General features: G+C 36.1%; 3 protein-coding genes across 5 annotated transcripts; 1 reads left to right on the top strand and 2 right to left on the bottom strand.

Annotated features, from left to right (window-relative positions):
* Nucleotides 1-1,313: 1,313 nt before the first annotated feature.
* Nucleotides 1,314-2,864, bottom strand: LOC114713502 (probable E3 ubiquitin-protein ligase RHY1A). 2 transcript variants are annotated; one of them, XM_028898168.1, is made up of 3 exons: nucleotides 2,145-2,864; nucleotides 1,942-2,058; nucleotides 1,314-1,768 (listed from the first exon to the last, which is right to left on the bottom strand). In XM_028898168.1, exons 1-3 carry the CDS (start codon nucleotides 2,310-2,312, stop codon nucleotides 1,505-1,507), a joined length of 549 nt encoding a protein of 182 aa, XP_028754001.1. In that variant the 5' UTR covers nucleotides 2,313-2,864; the 3' UTR covers nucleotides 1,314-1,504. The 2 variants fall into 2 exon arrangements, with proteins under 2 accessions (XP_028754001.1, XP_028754000.1); XM_028898167.1 differs by having other exon boundaries at nucleotides 1,314-1,784; nucleotides 1,943-2,058; nucleotides 2,145-2,839.
* A 3,293-nt stretch (nucleotides 2,865-6,157) lies between these two features.
* On the top strand, nucleotides 6,158-7,651 carry LOC114713508 (uncharacterized). Its single transcript, XM_028898178.1, has one exon. It carries the CDS (start codon nucleotides 7,081-7,083, stop codon nucleotides 7,516-7,518), a length of 438 nt encoding a protein of 145 aa, XP_028754011.1. The 5' UTR covers nucleotides 6,158-7,080; the 3' UTR covers nucleotides 7,519-7,651.
* A 1,254-nt stretch (nucleotides 7,652-8,905) lies between these two features.
* Nucleotides 8,906-13,005, bottom strand: LOC114713505 (homeobox protein knotted-1-like 13). 2 transcript variants are annotated; one of them, XM_028898174.1, is made up of 6 exons: nucleotides 12,288-13,005; nucleotides 10,972-11,092; nucleotides 9,920-10,113; nucleotides 9,625-9,756; nucleotides 9,389-9,525; nucleotides 8,906-9,306 (listed from the first exon to the last, which is right to left on the bottom strand). In XM_028898174.1, exons 1-6 carry the CDS (start codon nucleotides 12,792-12,794, stop codon nucleotides 9,267-9,269), a joined length of 1,131 nt encoding a protein of 376 aa, XP_028754007.1. In that variant the 5' UTR covers nucleotides 12,795-13,005; the 3' UTR covers nucleotides 8,906-9,266. The 2 variants fall into 2 exon arrangements, with proteins under 2 accessions (XP_028754007.1, XP_028754008.1); XM_028898175.1 differs by having other exon boundaries at nucleotides 8,906-9,303; nucleotides 12,288-12,794.
* Nucleotides 13,006-13,456: the final 451 nt, after the last annotated feature.

Here is a 13,456-nt window from a genome sequence, read left to right on the forward strand (position 1 = left end):
CAAAAAATTTCTCTTAGTACCTTATAAATAGGACTACAGGAGTACATATTTTGGTCTAAAATTTAGAAGGGAAAATCTTAATATTCAATAAAATTTTATTTTTATTTTTCTTTAATATATATAATATTATAATTTTTTAAAATGACATATATAATAATAAATAAAGAATAAAATAATATATATTACAATTTTAATGATGTGACTTATAAATAAAATGAAAAAAAAAATCCTCTCTCTGTGTTATAAATATGATAAAAGAAGCGTGTGTGTGTGTGTGATATTTATTACGTGTTGTTATGTTATTCTTATTTAACATTAATTTATTTTCTTGAAAGAACTATTACATTTTAATCTTCTTTTTAATTTCAGTCATAATATTAAAAATGTCTTATAAAATGTATTTTTAATATATATGTATATGTATATAAATGCTGGAAAATATATGCACACACATCTTATTCACTCATCTCTCGCATTTTCCAGCCTTCAGTCCACGTGTTTTCTCTTTTTTTAAATACAGTTACATTATTCATAAAATTAATTTGTGGCTGCTGAAAAGTTGAATTACTGTTTTAATGCGTGAAAGGTTTTGTGTTTTAAATAATAAAATTTTGTGCATTTTAGTGCACGCTTTTACTTAAAAAATAAATAATTAATGATATTAAATATGTACTATTCTTTCGATGGATGTTATTTAAAGAGGGAGCTTAATTAAAATTTTTAATTAATTCTCATAAATTCCTTTTGTTTCTGCTTAATTATGTTGATGAGTATGTTTTTAACAAAGAAATTAAATCATATTTTTGTTTATCACTCCCTTTCCTTTCAATGTTAATTTTGTTAGCTATTTAATATTTGAAATCACCTACTCATTTAGATTTGACGATTATTGAAATCAAATATGAATCATTTTTCTAACATTTCTTTGGGAAAATTATTACCACGTCCCAATAAAAGAATATACTTGTCAAATAATTCTAATAACAAGTACTCTTCTGGTCCTATTTATAAGTCACTTTCAATATATTTCACACAGACTAAGACAAATCTTAAATTTCGTTAACTTTCATTTAAAATTTAATAACTTTTCAATTTTATCTTTATTCAACAAAATAATAAATGAAGGTAAAAATTGTATATTCATATCAAAAGTTTCTCTTTCTGCTCTATAAATATAACAAAAAAAATTCATTCTCCCCTTGTTTTATAAATAAGATCACATGAGTAAATAATATGAATTTGTTAAACTTTTTAGTGATACTTTCCTTCTTTCTAGTCATAGAATTATTTTTTTTTTGTGGGGTCACATACGAAAAACAAACTTTTATGCTCAACCTGACCATCATCATTGTTTATCAACGGCCAGTTTTAATGCTCACACTTGACTACAAACACACATTGTCCAAAGAAACAAAGCCCTAAAAAAATTCCCAACATCCAACAAAATTAACAGTTCAGAAGGTTGCAGATATAGACAAAGTGATGAAAAGCTTGGGGGAAGACCCTAGTGAGAAAAGATAATGGTGGTTCTGCAACAAGGGCAGTGAGAATTATTTTGCAGCCATGGCTCCAAACACCTTGAATGGAACCTGTGTGCACATGGAAGATTTATGAGTGTGTCACCATTCTTGAATGATTCTAAGCACACTGCACACTCTTCTTGTTCTGTAGCCTTCCAGCTCAATTTTCCCCAACTGAATCTTCTGCTTCCATTTTTCTTTGACCCATATACCTCTATCTGCAACTCTGCTTCATTTCTCACCTTCTCTTTGCTGCTCTGCTTACTGTCACCAATTCATTCAGATTTGAGTTTGAAGAGAGAAATATGGATGATGACGATGAGTGAGAAAGTTGGAATGTTTTTTTATTTCAGATATGGTTAAATTAAATTAGAATGGATGAAAGAAAACACAGTTTCTGCAAAACTTTTTCTTTACGATACCTTTTATTCTCTGTTTTCCTCTGTGTTCCAAATCTCTCATCCAATCTCTGTTTGGCTTCTCTAGCTGCACCTCCCAGCACTTCTTGTGGGTATGCCTGGTAAATCAAGTTTCTTTGCTGCTTTCATTCAAAATCAGAAAGAAAGATCAATTAACAAGACTAAAATCTACAGGCACAGAGAGATAGAGAGATAGAAAGAGTACCAGTAAAGAGGAAGAAGAAAGAGATTCATGGTTGCTAGTGTACAAACAGAAAGAAGAGCGTCTAGTGGAAGTATGAGAAGCTATGGAGGAGGGTGAATCGGACCAAACTCCGCTCTGATGAAACCTTCTTCTTCGAGCACACTCTACTCCAGGAAGATTTCCGGCCATATCCCACAAAATTCTGGGAAACTAAACACCACGATGAACAACTCTGTTCCACAAACGGGTCACAGCTTGCAGAGTAAAAAGGATGGAAATATCATTTAGTTTTGTCTCAGTGATTACAAAAAGGAAAGGACAAAAATGGGCCCTTCGGAATTGACAGAAATTTCCACCTCCATGATTAGTTACATGTAGCTCTGCTTCTGTCTCTCTGTCTCTCTGTTTTTGTGTATAGAAACGTATGGTTTTGCAGAGAAGGAAAGGAAAACTCAAGAGAGAGAATTTATAAGGGGGAAAGTTCGGTGCCAGTCACAAGCAGGCCATCCACCCAAAAGCTGAAACAGTAAAAAAAAAAAACCTTAATATGTTCATTACATGTGAATGGATTTGATTAGAGTATACATAGGGGGACCAGATTTGGGTATTAAAATGGGGTTATGAGGATGAAAGGGAAATGCATAAATGAAATGGGGATAGTGAGAGGAACAGATAACTGAAGAAGGAAGGAAGAAGGTAGGTGCAAAGTGCAGAGATGGAAGAGAAACAAAAGTTGTTTGGGAAAGAAATTGACTTATAAACCATGTGTCACCTCACAATTATCGCAAATATTTGGTACATTCCTTTTTTTCCCCTACCTTCAGAGTCTTTTCAAGTCATTTTAAATGCAAGACTAATTTTTATTAATTAATGTTAAAACCTTTTCAATAAACATGTTTTTGAAAATTAGAACTTGTGTTCTCCTCATCAACTAATAGCTTATTGTAGGTATATTACCTTTTGAATAAGTTGAATGGTAAGCAAATCAATGTCCCATAAATAACGTTTTGAACAAGTTTAAAAAAGATTGGTCTAGGTGTCGAGGATACAACTCATATCTCATATATGATAGTCTTAAATCCTACTATTAAATACAAGGACATTGTTGATGAGCAGTTAATAAATATTTTTGCGAGTGTTTTTTTAATCTTGAGACATGTTTTAACCACAGCAAGCTATCAAGACAAAACCCATCAAAATTATTTTTTATTAAAAAAATTTAATTCGGATATAACCCCGTTGAATTTAAATTGGTTAATGGGCAGGATTTAATATACTGATCTGTCATTTCCAACTATGCGTTGTAAGATTATTAGAAACCCTATCAGTAAGCGTTTCTTATGAATTAGCTGGGGCTAATTTTTTTGGAAAAAAAATTAGAGGAATTTAACTTTTAATTAAGCTAGTATCTCATTTTACATTTTCAATCAACTGAACTAACATGAAGTGATTGGCTTTTTATTTACATATAATTATTAGGGATGGTTATAAGGCTCCACTAGTTGTTAAGGATGGGTATGAAGAAAAGGTGGATGGACAATGGAGATATGAGAAGAAAACAAAACTACTTTTGACATTATTGAAGATATTAAGCTTTTTGGGGTCTTTGGGGTTTATACTATTTTGTCAGCAGGCGAATGGACAAATCTTATACCGCTCATGTCCCACCAACTTGGAACGGTATAAAATGAATTCTTATACGGTGAATGATGTGGCCATTTTCTCCCTACCTAGTAGTTGTTTGTTTGTTTTATTTATATTGATTATATTATTATTAATAATATCATATCTGCAAAACTTAAAATTATATTTCAGGCCTCATTGACGTAAGGCCCGGATTGTTAATCCAGAATCACACTACTTGTTAAATGGGCCGACATTGATTTCTAGATTGGGCCACAATAAGCCATTACCCACCAAACTCATGTTTCATGTTGTTCCTGTTTGAATGCTTTAACTTATTTAGTAACCTACTAACAAATGTTGGTCAAAGTGGAAGGGACTTGAGTACTTTAAATATCATATCCTGAATTCGATACTTGAGGTAGTGTGTATGGAACAAATATTATTAAGAAGGGCTCCCGCTACGACACCTGACAGTATCCGAGAGATTAGTCTCTCACCGTTCGAGTGGGAGGATACTCTAAGTAACAAAAAAAAAACCTATTCAATAACCTTTGTTTAATATTTGATAATGTCTAAAACTCATTCAATAACTTTTGTTTAATATTTGATAATGTCTTGAACAGGGTTACTTCTAACAATATAAAAAGATAGTATAAAAAAATAAAATTTGTGTAGAGGAAAGATATATAAAACTATACCAAGGACAATTAATAAATACTTTTTCTTTTTTTTCTTTTTTTCTTTTTTTGGTGAAGATTAATAAATACTTTTTCTAAGCCTACACCAAGGTATTGACAACGACCCAAAGAACAGTTTACCCACTCTTAATGGTCAAAGTGACTCCTTTCATTTTAGTTATTTTTCATGTTTTCTTATTTGTTACTATTAAAAAACATGAATACTTGTAAATCATTTTACTCAGCATTTAGCGGAAGAAAGAACTTTTTAACGACTTAATCACATGTAAATTAAAAAAAATGTGTTTATAAAATTTTTTTGATAAAATTTTAAAAATTAGCATATCGTGGGGGGAAAGTAAAAACAGTAAAACACCTCAAACTCAAACGTTACAGACAGGGGAGAAGGTGAACATAAGAAGCCGCAGAAAATGCTAAAATAGCAGCAACAACTGATCGGACGATATTACCCCTCTGCAGAAACCACTGGTTCAGATGCACTCTGGGCCGCTCTTCTCCTGGACCCCACCCCGCAATCTTCGCGTCCTTTTCTGTTATTTGCCATTACGCTCTCGGTGCGAGGCTTCCCAGGGTTCTTCCAATTCTCGCATTCATGGCGGATCACGATCACGATCTCTCGCCTCTCTCTCGTAAGAACAAAGTCAGGTCCTCCTTTTGCTTGCCGCGTTATTGCTGCTTTCACCACAACACGGCCGCCAAGTCCAGGACGATTGGGAACTCGGCGCACTCCAAGGGCAAGTGCTGCGACTTCATCACGCGAATCGGGGCGCGCCACGGTCGCCGCCACTCCACCGATTTCCATTACGATGCTCTCAGCTACGCGATGAATTTTGAAGACGATTCCGCCAGTAACGACGGGAGGTACGTCGGTGACTTAATAAGGCGTGATTTCGCAGCGAGGTTGCCGTCGTCGCCATCATCCATGAGGATGTCGTCGAATTCATCGAGGTCCGGGGAACTCGCCGCATTTAGTTGATCTCGAATGAGGCAGTGGCGCATCGGAAAAATTAGCGAGAGGTTGGTGGCGGAGACCGCCGGAGCTAAGAAGACGTGAAGTTCTGCACACGGCGGGGATGGAATAATTTCTGTGATGCTTCGTCCTCTTGGTTTTTTTGTTGGTATGATTTTGTACAGAACATCAGACCGTAGCAAGATGCTCACTAATTCATGCAGCATGAAGGGTTTGATTTGGGCCAGCTAGCCTGGAGTTCCCCAGTTCTTTTATTCCTAAAAATTGGAGGAGGAATCAATAGAAAGCTGGTTTAGTTAATAAAAATCCATTTTAGGGCCATCGGATTTTTTATGGGCCCACTTATTCTGGTGAAATATCTTGTTCAAGCATGAAAAAATCATTAGATCATATTTGATTTACTATTACCAGAATTACTTTAAACTTAAATTGGTGAAATTGGAGGATACCTCTACGCAGGGGGAAAAAAATCATTGAAACCAATAAAGAGTGGATCTAGTAGGGGGGAAAAAAAACTAATCCTTTATGAGATGACAAACTAATGTTGATGCCCACATAAATTCTGTCCCATAAGAGAACATTTTTGTGTTAGAGAATTGAAGCTTTTTTTGGTAATTGATCAGGTTTAAATGATCAATCTTACTTAAGGAGAATTAATTAATTAATAAAAATAGATAGAGATGTAGATTGATTTTTTTATCATAACTTCGAATTCATTATATCTTTAGGGTTTGAATCAGGTAAAAAAAAAAAATTTAAGGAGAACACTAGTGTTATTTTTGTACTAGAAACTCGCAAAGATAACTGGATGTTGGGTCTTTCTTTTTTAATTGCACGCATACAAACATACTAACATCACAATCAAATCTCAAATCTTAAGCATGACAAGTCGTACTGTCATTAGAGCAACTTGATGTTGGGTCTTCAGGCAGAGAAGTAAATAGATGGTGGGTCTTGAGTCTACAAAGAACAGAATGAGAAATGTTGAGACCAAAGTCTTCGTCGTTGCAAGCATACCAGACAGCATTAAGTCACCGCGTACGAACAAATCCCAAATGGCTTGTCATTGTGTTGTGGGTACGTATCCCGCCTCTAAAGGTTACCGCGTTCCTCGTCAGCCGCCTTATTCCGGTTCAACATCTTCCAAGTCTCCAATCTTCATTCTACTCCCTCCATAATTATTTTATTTACCAAGCTATGAAAAGAGGGAAAAAAAATTGAAAAGATTGGGGGAATTATCAGTTCAAACAATTATAGACAATCAAACAGGTCAAGAATGATACGCCCAATAACACAAGATAAATAATTTCTATCCCTGTCATTTATCACACCCACATATAAATCACTTTAATATATATTGGCCTATATGTATATTTATATTTATATGTCGCGTACGAAGATAAGGTTGAATGTGGAACTTTCTTCTTCAACAAGCAGTGCCGTAGCACACGATATAATCCATAAAATTCAAAACAAGGCCCCTCTACGCATCTCCAGACTGTGAAGCCAAAGATCTTTCTTCGAACCCTTCCCCATTTCAACCAATTATTCAACTTCCATCCTTCTTCCTCATCACCTTTCATATTTCCACATAAGTGTTCCTTCTCTTATATATATAAACAATAATACAACCCTCCGGAAACCAGTCTCCTTCAATTCAATAATGATGCCTTCCATGGCTTCTCTCGAAGGCCAGCCCCTCGTGCAACACCACGACGACGACGTCCATCAGCATCTCCGGGAGCTCGACGATACAACAACCTCCTGGTGCGGCGGATGCTTTCGGATTTTCGGATTCGGACGGTCGCGGGGAAGCTCCGACGGCGGCTGCGGAGGAGATCAGAGTGAGTCTTGGGTTGGGGAGAAGTTGAAAAAGGTGAAGGAATTCTCAGAGGTGATCGCAGGTCCCAAGTGGAAGACATTCATAAGGAAGATAAGTATGTATTTCAATGGCAGGAGACAAAATCCCAGGTTTCATTACGATCAGCAGAGTTATGATCTCAACTTCAACAATAGTGACGATGATGATTTAGACATGCCTCCTAGTTTCTCTGCTAGGTTCACTGTTCCTCGTCCTCAACCTGAATCCTACTCCTCATGAATATGTTTCTCCTCTGTGATTTTGATGATCATGTTCCTCATTCATCGTCGTCCCCTACTTGATTTGCTGTCTTATCGCTTTTCTTTCAGAATACAGTCATTGTTTGATGTACAAAGTCTTAAGCTTTTCGCCATTTTCATGAGCTTATTAAGCGAGAGAGGGATTTTTATTAGGTTTCCAGAGGTTACGAAAATACCTTGATAAAGTCAAAGCTGATCAGGAAACTAAACATGACGTGCTCATTAAAAGAACATTATTTTAAAAAGTTAATAATTAAAATGGAATATTTATTTATACTGGGCAGTTAGTAGTGGTTGTATTCGAACATTATGAGAGGTATATTCTTATCTTATCATACGCCAAACAATAATCAAAGAAAAGTGGTGAGAAAAGTCATCAAGTATCTGGTGGGTTTTCGAGGATTCCAGATGGGGGCAAAAAAAAAAAAGGGTGTTCAAATCAATGGAAATTTGAAGTCAGAGTTGGCTTTGTTTGAATGAAAGAGATATATCAGTTGGAAAGTTTTTGCAAATTGCATCATTATTACAGGGTTATATATTCTTTTTCCTCTCTCAAACGACAACAAAGGAAACTTGGAAACAACTTGCTAAACTCTTGGTTTTATACCTTCTCTTCCAAATCTACCAAACATGACTTGCAAGTTAATCCTTAAAAATGTTAAAAATTATCACAGATGTACTAGTGATGATATATATATATGTAGAATAAGACATACCTTAATTATATATATAATGATCTTAGCTTTGTAATATTGTTATTGTAATATTTTTATAGCTCAATATAAAAACAGATTGTTAATTTGGGTAACGAATTAGTGTGAGCAATATATATAATATTGCAAAAGTATTGGCTGTTTACTACAAAACTTTAAAATGATGGGTTAGCCTTCACACCCTCTTTGGCGTTGCAGTGATTTTATTTATTTGAGTCATGAATTCAGATAAACCCATTAATTAATTGGAAAGAAAAATCATTTTCCTGTTTTCTGAAAGATTTAACATCCTCATTTATCATTTAATTCCCTAAAACTTTATTTCCCGTCTTCAAATGGCGATAATTATGAGAGTTAACAACTAATTAATTGGATGTGGATGGTTTTGGCAAGACAAGAATATCACTGTCAATCACTTCCATATATGACTATTGAAACGCAGTACGATCATTTTTAACACGAAATTAATTACAAATAGTTAAAATCTGTGGTGAACAATATCGCGCATTTATTTCCTTTCTCAGCACCAAATTAGTAAAATTGCCCTCTAACAATACAATATATAGGCGTAAATTGATGAAGTAAATTATAGTCTCTCTTTTCCTTTTTTTTTTTTTTTCAAATGTCACGTGTAATAATAATACAGTGAAAATATAGGCGTAAATTGATGAAGTAAATTATAGTCTCTCTTTTCCTTTTTTTTTTTTTTTTCAAATGTCACGTGTAATAATAATACAGTGAAAATATATAGGTATCAGCATGCTTCATAGATCGACTCGATACCCACTGAATGGAATAGAATGTGCAAGCTTCAAACCATATATATATCAGGTATCGACCATCAGCCTCATATACAACATCAATACTAAGTTTTAGTTCGATCGTTTCCAGAATCATGCCTCCATTGCTTCAGGTTCTTGCTGCTGACTGCTAAATCTTCGATCCTATGAATCCCATTGAAGAATCCCAATAGTTTTGTGCAGTGTTCAAAATATTCATATCATCAATCACTCCTTCACATAAAGCTCTGGTTACTGGTTTCTCCTGCATTACTACTATCCAGATAACACATTCAGAAAACTGAACACAAGAATCTGATATAGGTAACTTCAAGCTTTTGGATACTAGTAAGTTTACCTCTTGCGCTTGCTTTTAGAGGAGGTAGATGATGAAGGATTCGTATGCCAATTCCTTTTCCTTTGATTAATAAACCAGTTATTTATTTGCTTTAGTTGTAAGCCGGTTTCCTGCACCAGCCTTGCCTTGTCTTCCTCCTATATATGTATATATAACAAACAGTATGATCAAGCTCATTATTACTGACACACACACACACACACACATCATGCATGTGAAAGCGGATGAGAGCTTACAGTAGGATAAGGCCATTTAGAATGTGATTGCCACCAAGATTTCAAAAGCGAGGTTGTGTCACCCGGCAGCTTCCCCGCACGCCTCTTTCTCAGAATCTCTTCTCGTATATCCACAATCTTCTCCTTGTAACCCTAATTAGCGAAAATAAAGCATGTTCAGATAGATCTATCAAGTAAAGATTCTGTAATAAATATATCAGTTTGGCTATGTGTGTTATTTAAAGATAGAATCAAGCTCTGACACTGATTTTAATGAGACATTAATTCTGGAAGAGTGTGTGTGTGTGTGTATTACCTGCTTTAATTCATGCTTCAATTCTTGTCTCACACGCTCCATCAAAGATCTTTCACTTTCAGTGGGAACAAGAGGACCAAATCCTAGGCTGTCAGCACCATCAAGGCCACCTTCGTATAGGTTAGCATTGCTCTCTACCTGCTCATCTTCATCGTCCGACATTGTTGCTCCTGTCCCTTCTCCTGGAGACACACCTGTTTCATGCGCCATATATAACCATGTATATGTCACACTTAGGGTTTTCAGTCTTCAAGATCTAACATGTGGAGAAAATATTTTAAAACTTTTCTCAACTATGATATTTAACGCCAGTACTATAAATAGTTAAGAATTGACTAATTCCTTCATCACAGCCTATTTAATGTAAAGATTGAATCTTCACCGTCACACGTAATGCAAGATCACGTAAATGATTCAATCGAGGTGGGTGATCAGAGATTATAAGGCTAGTCTACTAAAGAGCGTAAAAAGTTTTTAGGAAAACAGATAATTAAGATTTCTTTATTATCCCAAGGTAATTCTCTTCAGTTTATAAAATGATCAGGCATGCTGCCAAAATTTCTATACCAGTGCATATATACGCAGTAACGATGTAACTTTCATCCAAGGCCTGGTTTCGAAAGATTAAGATATATAAAAGGATGGGCTTTGAGAAATGATTTGATTATATATGTACACACACAGAGATATGTGAACAAGTTACATGAACTTGTTTTAAATTTAAGCCTAACGAGCATAAATATATATATATGAGGGGAAAGAAAAGGAGTAGGATTATTTATATCTTCAGCTCATGAACAAAGTCATTGTTTACAAGGGATAAGGATTAAAAAATCATATATGATAAGATATTTAATTATTAAATTACTCAAATATGCTTTAGACAATATGATTATAGCCATTATTAAAAGAGCAATATTTTATGCTTGAGCACAATGAAGCAGATCCCACTCCGTTCGAAATAGTCAGAATCTAACATGACCATAAATATCAAGTGGTTTGCTACTTTAAAGAGAAAAAAGGGTCATATTGTGATTATGATGAGAAATTACCAGTCAAGCCTTGAAGAGATTGCTCAAGCTCCCAACAAGCCATGACAGCTTCCATGGCATGAACTCGGACATGTTGTTGCAGTTGTTCTTTGAAAGCACAGAGCAATAGAACATAATGTGTCTGCTCAATAAAAGACAAAAGGCTTAAATTGGAAATGAGAAATTAAAAAAAAAAAAAAAGGAACAGGTTTCATCTTGAAAAGCAGTTAAGACAACTGGGAAACCCGAGGATTTCTGATCCCAATGTAGCAAACTCAATAAATGCATAACCCAGCTAGCTACCTAGCTCATGCATACAATGCAACAGTAAAAAAAATGCCAAAACAAAGAAGATGCCAACTCACTTTTTCATCACCCTCAATAATTCCAAGGATTTAATCAACTTTGTTAGAATTGTTTTGACATTTTCTCGCTCTCTGATCAATGTCTGGAGGCTGAGGATTGTAAAGTTTCGAACTTGAGAATTATTTTAACCCAAAAAAAGGTATATTGTTTTGCGTATTTGATTAGGAGAGCCTACCTAAAGATAGGCCATTCAGGCTGATGGACAGATTCCCTATTTGCCACTCGCTGCAGGAGCAGGACAGATACTGTGAACAGTTGGTACAGAATCACTAAAGGTCCCATGCCCTCATTATTGTACTTTGGGCATGCCTCAAAGAAACGTACATTTGGGAGGGAAAGTGTCAAGCAAATTTTGGTGTGTGAGATACAGATTAGAGAGAGAGAGAGAGAGCGCTTCAAAATGTTCATTAATGGTATGTGATTCTTCATCCCAGAACTCATTCTTCAAGAATTGAAACTACTGAACTCTCAGCAAAAAGAAGAACAAGAACAAGGAGAAGAAGAAATGAACTGAGCCATCGATCGAAGAACATGTGCGACGATTACGAGACACATTAACAGAAAGAATTCACAAACCACTCCAAAACTGTGCGTAATTAATAATTTCATAGATGGATATATCAGATTCACAAGTTCACTACCACGAACTAAAATATAAAGGATAAACACTTTCCCTGAGTAAAATAGACTAAAGGAAGGTCTGAAATTAGCGGAATAAGGGGGAAAAAATCAGGAAAACAAGCTTCACAAGAATGGTCATTTATATTTTTTATTGAATAAACCATGCTTCACAATGCATCACCAATCGGTAGACACAATCATGATACGCCCAAGAAGCAAAAACACTGTACGGATAAAAGAACAACAATATGTCACACAAACATCGTTAATTTCTTCATCTCCAGGCTATGGATTAAGAAAACGCGGTAGCGAATAGACAGGAAGGAAGAGAGAAGGAGAGAGAAACGAACCATGAACTGGTCAAGCTCCTTCTCATCAATAACGCCATGTCCAAGTCCAGAGTATTTCTCAAGCACGCGCTGTGACTGTTGAAGCTGAGCGTCGATCCTAGGAAGCTGGTCCACCGGAGTGGCAATCCTTAAACACGACACATGAGCCGACAAGAGCTGGTCGTAAAGGGGGTGTCCCAAAATGTCAGCTTTGTACTCCGCCAAATCCTCAGATTCACAATTGCCGTCGCCCCGGCTCCGATCGCCGCCGTCTCGATCGTTGCTCCTCTCCGACGAAGGTATCATACTCCCCCGAACATCATCGGCCGAGTCAGACTGCAAGTGGAGAAAATTCTGCTGCCGGAGAGACGACCCAGCGCTATTCACCAGCCACGTCGGGGCCGGACCTCCCCCGGCGCCGGCTGAGAACGGCATCATCCGCTGCATGTCCCTGCTTTGACTTAACTGTTGGTCATCCGTGAAAGGCTGAAAAGCCAGTTCTTGAGGCAAGTGGTCATGAAAAGCCATTTCGCATCAGCTCTTTTCCTCTGCCTTTGACTTCACGCTCACATTTTGATGGGTTTTTCTTCCATCAATCAAGAACACAGACACAAATAGAAAGTCAATAACTTTTTTTTTCTCGTGGCAAGAAATAAAAAGGACAGCGAAAGAAGACGAAAGAAAAGTATAGTCGTTGGGTCGCCGGACGGACCGGTGGAGAGACAAATCAGAGTGAGAGGGGAAGAAGAAGATGGATGAGATATCAGTTTTTAAAAGGAAAGAAGCAAGACGAAGACTTTGGGCACAAAATCGATGGAGGGTAAGAGAATGATCCAACGGTGGGATTGATGATAACGTGGTGAGATTTGTGGTGCGAGCTTATTGGAGATTTTCTGCAAAATAAGACAAAGATTGATCAATGATGCGGGAAGCAGCTACGTGACATTAATCATTATAATAATCCTTTTTTCCTTTTGCCCTTTAATCACCATTTCCCATCCACAGTGTTTTACAGTGACGCGATCCTGTTCTTCTTCTACGCAGTACGTGTTATGTTTTGAGAATACTTTCAACTTTAATAAATTGCTCTGTTTCTAGAAGTGAAGCTCTATGTGAATTGTCCGGGTGAATGAATCATCAACGAGAATTAAGCAAGCAGAATTGATTATGTTGATTCAGGTTAATAATTA

The sequence above is a fragment of the Neltuma alba genome, unplaced genomic scaffold (genome assembly GCF_004799145.2).
Source record: "Neltuma alba isolate B1F8T4 unplaced genomic scaffold, ASM479914v2 tig00011429_pilon, whole genome shotgun sequence".
Lineage (NCBI taxonomy): Eukaryota > Viridiplantae > Streptophyta > Magnoliopsida > Fabales > Fabaceae > Neltuma > Neltuma alba.